Source organism: Salvelinus fontinalis, chromosome 16, assembly GCF_029448725.1.
Source record: "Salvelinus fontinalis isolate EN_2023a chromosome 16, ASM2944872v1, whole genome shotgun sequence".
In the NCBI taxonomy this organism is placed as follows: domain Eukaryota; kingdom Metazoa; phylum Chordata; class Actinopteri; order Salmoniformes; family Salmonidae; genus Salvelinus; species Salvelinus fontinalis.
The window spans coordinates 27,170,836-27,177,931 of NC_074680.1; the positions used below are offsets into that span (position 1 = coordinate 27,170,836).

Here is a 7,096-nt window from a genome sequence, read left to right on the forward strand (position 1 = left end):
TGTCATTGATATCTTTGTTTTTTGCATAGTTTTCTGGTTTCCTTTGTCTTTCTCTTTTGTTCAGTTGCTGGTGCATTGGGGGGTGGGGAATGGAATATTTTTTTTCTCTGGGGGGGGTCTCGGATGATTGAGGGGCAGCTCTTGGTGAACTGTGGGGGGGAGCTTGGGCCGGTGGCTGATGGATCGCTGGTTCCGGTCCCCGTTTTCGATCTTGTGGGAGATCTGTCGCGTTGACCCTGGTTGCTTATGTGTGTTGCTCTGGATGGGAGTCTGATAGATGACTGTGGCTGAGGTCTTAATGATGAAATGCCTATGTATTGTTATGTTGTAAATGTGAACATAATGCCCCCATTTCAGATTACTCTGACGTTTCCAATGATTTATGAAAACTTGCTTGATGGGTCGATGTCCTCATTGTGGTTTTACATACGTGTTTAATACGTTTTATATACACACTTTATTAGAATATTTATGAAATGAACATTGTTATATTTGGTAACGCTTACTTATTTTCCTTCGACTCCAACACCATTCGATGCATTGAACGGATGTGGGTGTCTACGTAAGGGTGCAAATTTTTCTTTTTTACTCACAAAAGCCTTGGGGTCGATACGTAAGGCGTATTAAAGAGCAGTGTGCGGGTTTCTTCTTATTTCTATTCTTATTCACCTATTACCATGCACCTGCAAAAAATATAGCTCAGATGTGCGAGTGTCTTTATCATAATCTCTGGTAGTTTTTTATTTTATTTATAATTTGTTGATGAGTTACAAGATTATGTCGAGATGCATCGATTCCAAGAGTGGCAGAGGATCTTACGACTAGTTCAACTGGCTAGCTAACTATAGCTAACGTTAGCAAGCGTACGTCCAGCTCAGAATGGCCAGTGGGTGCAGTGATTGCTCAGCGGGGACATCAGCTTGCTAGTAGCAGTCTGTCCCAACTCAATGTATCTTGAGCTGTTACATTTTATCATCTAGCTGCAGCAATGAAATTGGTTTCAAATCTATTGCAATTTTGTCACCTGGAGGCTATCTAGGAATGTTACTTTGTAACCGCGCGCGCACCAATCGGACTTTGAAGTTCGCTGACTAAATCAAATCATTTTATTGGTTGCGTACGCAAAATCAATCGAATGTATTTATCAAGCCCTATTTACATCAGCAGATGTCACGAAGTGCTATACAGAACCCCAGCCTAAACCCCAAACAATAAGCAATGCAGACGTAACACCACGGTGCAGCGAAATGCTTATGTTTCTAGCTCCAACAATGCAGCAATATCTATCAATTCAACAACAATACACCCCCGCCCCCCCAAAAAAACGTTTTACGTTGGTAAAAAAAAAAATTCTGGTGTCTGATCGTTTTTACGTTGGTAAAAATGTATTCTGGTGTCTATTCGTTTTCTTTCATGATACAGGATCTGAATGCCTTCCAGACAGATTGACAGTGTCTTCTAATATGATGGTAAACTGCGCTTTATGGTGTGTTCAAGAACTTGAAACTGTGAAAAATACGAGGTCAAATAATGACGACATTGATCTTCAGGTCGAAGCTCGAAAGAGGTCCGAGTTGGAATTCCGAGTTAGATGACGGCTCAAAACGATTTTCCCCAGCTCGTTTTTCAATGATTTCCAGTTGTCTTGGATACACTGTAGTCGGAGATTTCCGAGTTCCAAGTTGTTTTGAACGCGGCATTCATGCTTGTGCGTGCGCGTGTGTGTTTGTAAAGGGGAGGGACAGAGAGAGGGGGTGGGGGACTTAATACAGTACGCTATTTAGAGCGAGATTGAACGGTGTTTATGCATTCATTTTAGAGAGAGATAAATTGGAGTCTACTTCGGAGAGTCAATCAAGATTGACAGTGTTATCGGTGTTCTCTTTCCCTTGGATAACGTCGGAGACCAATCCGCTAGACAGGTTACTCACTTGTTCTTGCTAGACCTACTTTGATATTTTGCTGTATAGCTACAGTATTTAATTCCTGCAATATGCTATAACTAAATACAATTTAAATAATGCATAACAATTTTGTATAGTTGTAATGCATTGCCTGGTTTATGTATGCCTTACATAGCACAATTGTATTGTATGCTGAATTGTGTTTAGAAGTTAGAATGGTCATACTGTCTATGTACAGGCGCCAGAGCAGAGGCCTCTCTAACTCCAACCACCCCATAAGTCACCCTGATATGGATGGAACCAATGACACAGAGGGATCCAGACAGCCAGCTGAGGTAAATAGCATGCCACATAAAAAGTACATGGCAATGAAATGAAAATACTGCAAGCACTTGTGTGTTTTCAGGTTAAACAACAGTCTCCTGCCGGGCAGCAGGCCATGGGGGGAGATGTTGAGGAGAGCAACAGCAGTGGGAATAGCCAGAACCCTGGAGAGAGAAAAGGTGAGACAATTTAGTCAAGGGTTTAACACCCACTGCCACTAAAGATAACTCATAGCTTTCATCCATGTACTGGAGTCTGATGTCTGTATTGCAACATATTAATAAAATAATGAGCATGCTGAAAAATGTCTATTTGACAAAGGATCTCAAATTGAGTAAATATATCACACATTTTTGAACACTGCTCATGTTTGGTTCCCATGTTGTCCTCACATATAGTCTGTGGTTGTGCTCTAGCCCAAATGCCACCGCTGAAGCCTCCCTCCACGTGGACCTCCATGGCGATGAAGGAGCTTAAGGCCAAGCTGCGACTGGAGAAGGACAGTGTGGTGACAGTGAAACGAGGAAACATTATGACAGTGCATGTGCCCACCGTTCCTGAGGGAAAGCAGGTGTGCTGGGAGTTTGCCACAGATAGCAATGACATAGCCTTTGGAATCTACTTTGACTGGACCCCTGTCACCAGCCAGGCCATCACGGTCCACATCAGTGAGTCCAGTGATGATGAAGAGGAGGAAAATCAGCTAGAAGGTCAGTAGGTACCTCCTCTTTTGGTTTGAAATTTTTGTTCCAAACTAATTTAATACGAAATAATCAATTTTATATCTTCTCTTTAAATTAGTTGAGGTTGTAATTGTCTTGAAGGCCATATGTGTTGTCTCATGCAGGACTTATCAACACAGGGGATGTTGAGAAGGGTTCTAAATCATTGGCCAACTCCAACATAGGGGAAATCTTACCTGTGTATCGTCTGGACAGTCACATTGCAGTGCAAGGTGGCAGTCACGAGTATCCAGGAGAAGGCACTTACCTTCTGAAGTTTAATAACTCATACTCACTATGGCGAAATAAGACTCTGTACTACAGAGTGTATTACAGTGCCTGAGGAACTGTAACCGTCAGCTATTGCATATGACTGTATGACTTACTAGAATTACATTTTTGATTCCATAGAACATGTTATCGTTAATTATAAGTGCATAGATTTTTCATCACAATCAGCAGATGTTGCTCGCTCCTAGTCTACACTTAAAATCTAAGAGGACCAGAGAATTATGAAGTGGGACATTTTGCTCATATGTTTTACTGTGATTATAGAGAAAGATTTGACGTAGCCTTGTGTTTGTGCCATGTTCTGTTTAAAAGTTATGTGCAGTGAGTTAAGGCAAATTGACCATATTTTAAAGATATATATTCTATATATAGTTTATGTACAGTACCAGTCAAAAGTTTGGACACACCTACTCATTCAAGGGTTTTTCTTTATTTTTACAATTTTCTACATTGTAGAAAGACTCTACACCTGGAATGCTTTTCCAACAGTCTTGAAGGAGTTCCCACATATGCTGAGCACTTGTTGGCTGCTTTTCCTTCCCTCTGTGGTCCAACTCATTCCAAATGATCTCAATTGGGTTGAGGTTGGGTGATTGTGGAGGCTAGGTCATCTGATGCAGCACTCCATCACTGTCCTTGGTCAAATAGCCCTTACACAGCCTGGAGGTGTGTTGGGTCATTGTCCAGTTGAAAAACAAATGATTGTCCCACTAAGCGTAAACCAGATGGGATGGCGTATCGCTGCAGAATGCTGTGGTAGCCATGCTGGTTAAGTGTGCTTTGAATTCTAAATAAATCGTTGAGAGTGTCACCAGCAAAGCACCCTCACAGCTCCTCATGTTTCACGGTGGGAATCACACATGCGGAGATCATCCGTTCACCTACTCTGCGTCTCACAAAGACACGGTGGTTGGAACCAAAAATCTCAAATATGGACAGATTTCCACTGGTCTAATGTCCATTGCTCGTGTTTCTTGGCCCAAGCAAGTCTCTTCTTATTATTGGTGTCCTTTAGTAGTAGTTTTTTTGCAGCAATTTGACCATGAAGGCCTGATTTACACAGTCTCCTCTGAACAGTTGATGTTTAGATGTGTCTGTTACTTGAACTCTGTGAAGCATTTATTTAGGCTGCAATTTCTGAGTCTAGTAACTCTAAAGAAATTATCCTCTGCAGCAGAGGTAACTGGGTCTTCCTTTCTTGTGGTGGTCCTCATGAGAGCCAGTTTCATCATAGCCCTTGTTTTTACGACTGCACTTGAAGAAACGTTCAAATTTCTTGAAATATTTCGCATTGATTGACCTTCATGTCTTAAAGTAATGATGGACTGTCGTTTCTCTTTGCTTATTTGGGCTGGTCTTGCCATAATATGGACTTGGTCTTTCACCAAATAGGACTATCTTCTGTATACCACCCCTACCTTGTCAAAACACAACTGATTGGCTCAAACGCATGAAGAAGGAAATACATTCTACAAGTGAACTTTTAACAAGGCGCACCTGTTAATTGAAATGCATTCCAGGAGACCTCATGAAGCTGGTTGAGAGAATGCCAAGAGTGTGCAAAGCTGTCAAGGCAAAGGGTGGCTACTTTTAAGAATCTCAAATCTAAAATATATTTAGTTTTTTTTTAAACACTTTTTGGGTTACTACATTATTCCATATGTGGTATTTCATAGTGTTGATGTCCTCACTATTATTATATAATGTTGGAAATAGTAAAAATAAAGAAAAACCATGGAATGAGTAGGTGTGTCCAAACTTTTGACTGGTACTGTATATTAATCAGACACAACATTTCTTTGGTGGCAGCGATCAGGGAACACTGATAGAAAGATGATTGCTAGGTGGAAAGCTTAATCAGGAGAGGTGCTCCAAAGAACTGTCATTTGTTTTATAATTTGCTTCATGTATGTCACTTTTTTGCCTTTAAATTGTTATTATTTTAACTTGAATTGTATGATAATCCAAATGCAGTTGAACAAATATTCTGCACAACAATTCAATAGTTTTTTTTGCATACTGTGATTGGAATGAGTGATTGTCAATGAAAGAATATTGAATGTTGCTCCGAGTCCAATGATAAAGCAAATGGTCACCATCTGTCTTTATGACACAAATAAAAGCCATCCCCTATCACAAAAAGCTCTTATGTAATATTGGTTCAATATTTACATTGCCAAGTCCCTATTTAGTTTGCTGGTTGTCAGGCGTTGGTCTTTGTGGACAATAGCATGAGAATATTGTAAATACTAACAGATTCAATATATTTCCATACTGAACAAAAATATAAACGCAACATGCAACAATTTAAAAGATTTTACTAAGTTACAGTTCATATAAGGAAATCAGTCAGTTGAAATACATTAATTGGGCTCTAATCTATGGATTTCACATAACTGGGCAGGGCATAGGCCCACCCACTTGGTAGCCAGGTCCACCCAATGGGGAGCCAGGCCCAGCCATTCAGAATGAGTTATTACACATAAAAGGACTTTATTACAGACAAATACTCCTCAGGACCCCCCCCCAGACAATCCCATAGGTGAAGCTGCCTGAGGGCGTGGTTACATGTGGTCTGCGGTTGTGAGGCCGGTTGGATGTACTGCCAAATTCTCTAAAGCGACATTGGAGACAGGTTATGGTAGAGAAATTAATATTAAATTATCTGGCAACAGCTCTCTTGGACATTCCTGCAGTCAGCATGCTAATTGCACGCTCCTTCAACTTGAGACGTTTGTGGCATTGTGTTGAGTGACTGCAAATTTTAGTGGCCTATTCTTGTCCCCAGCACAAGGTGCACCTGTGTAATGATCATGCTGTTTAATAAGTTTCTTTGATATGCCACACCTGTCAGGTGGATGGATTATCTTGGCAAAGGAGAAATGCTCACTAACAGGGATGTAAACCAATTTGTGCACAACATTTGAGAGAAATAAGCTTTTTGTGAGTATGGAAAATGTCTGAAATCTTTTATTTCAGCTCATGAAACATGGCACCAACACGTTAGATGTTGAGTTTATTTTTTGTTAAGTATAAAAGTATGATTTGGATCGTCCCTTTAAAGTACAATTTTATGCACAGATCTCTGTAAAAGAAGATCATTTATATTGTGTGTGTCTTTGTGTTGTAGCTCTGTATGCACCTAATCATGTTCTCAATTGATTATAGCCGCCCATACGAGGTTCCAAAAAATAATGTTTGTACCTCATCCATCTGTGTTGTGCATGTTTCCAAAGGTACTGTATCATATGAATTGTGCTGTTAAAATATAAGGAACTGAAAATAAGTGTCCCATGATTGCTGTGCTTTGTACTGCATTCAGTTCTGTTTCTTATAAGCTTTCCTTTTAAAAATAAATCACAATAAAGAAGATTCTCATTTGCATTGCATGATGGTTTTTAAAAATATTTTCTACAGCTCATTTACTTTATGTTCCCATTAAGTAGTTAAAGTATAGAGAGCTTGGTCTCAGCCAATGATTATCTTTCAAGATCAATCAAGGATTTTTGGGTCATATATACAGTACTAGTCAAAAGTTTGGGCACACTTACTCATTCAAGGGTTTTTCTTTAACTGCAGAGTGAAGGAAAAGCAGCCAACAAGTGCTCAGCATATGTGGGATCGCTTTCAAGACTGGTGAAACTGGTTGAGTGTTAAGGCTGTCGCTTTCCTCATCCTCAGATGAGGTGAGGAGAGAAGGATCTTCTGACCAAAATGCGGGTTCAGGGAAATATGCCATCTTTATTATAAATTGACAGCCACGAAACAAAACAAAACACTTTCAAAACTACAAAATAACAAAACGACGTAGAACGGAACCTGAACATAAACTCACATCACAAACGTAAACTCACG

The 7,096-nt window shown here is 40.1% G+C and overlaps 1 protein-coding gene across 3 annotated transcripts; it reads left to right on the plus strand.

Annotated features, from left to right (window-relative positions):
- The first annotated feature begins 308 nt into the window (after positions 1–308).
- On the plus strand, positions 309–6,892 carry LOC129812904 (protein TMED8-like). 3 transcript variants are annotated; one of them, XM_055864879.1, is made up of 6 exons: positions 309–1,469; positions 1,820–1,922; positions 2,143–2,239; positions 2,311–2,407; positions 2,627–2,938; positions 3,076–6,630. In XM_055864879.1, the coding sequence occupies exons 3-6, from the start codon at positions 2,195–2,197 to the stop codon at positions 3,291–3,293; spliced, it is 672 nt and encodes a 223-aa protein (XP_055720854.1). In that variant the 5' UTR covers positions 309–1,469; positions 1,820–1,922; positions 2,143–2,194; the 3' UTR covers positions 3,294–6,630. The 3 variants fall into 3 exon arrangements, with proteins under 3 accessions (XP_055720854.1, XP_055720856.1, XP_055720855.1); XM_055864881.1 differs by lacking the exons at positions 309–1,469; positions 3,076–6,630 and adding an exon at positions 6,821–6,892 and having other exon boundaries at positions 1,478–1,922; XM_055864880.1 differs by lacking the exon at positions 309–1,469 and having other exon boundaries at positions 1,481–1,922; positions 2,645–2,938.
- Positions 6,893–7,096: the final 204 nt, after the last annotated feature.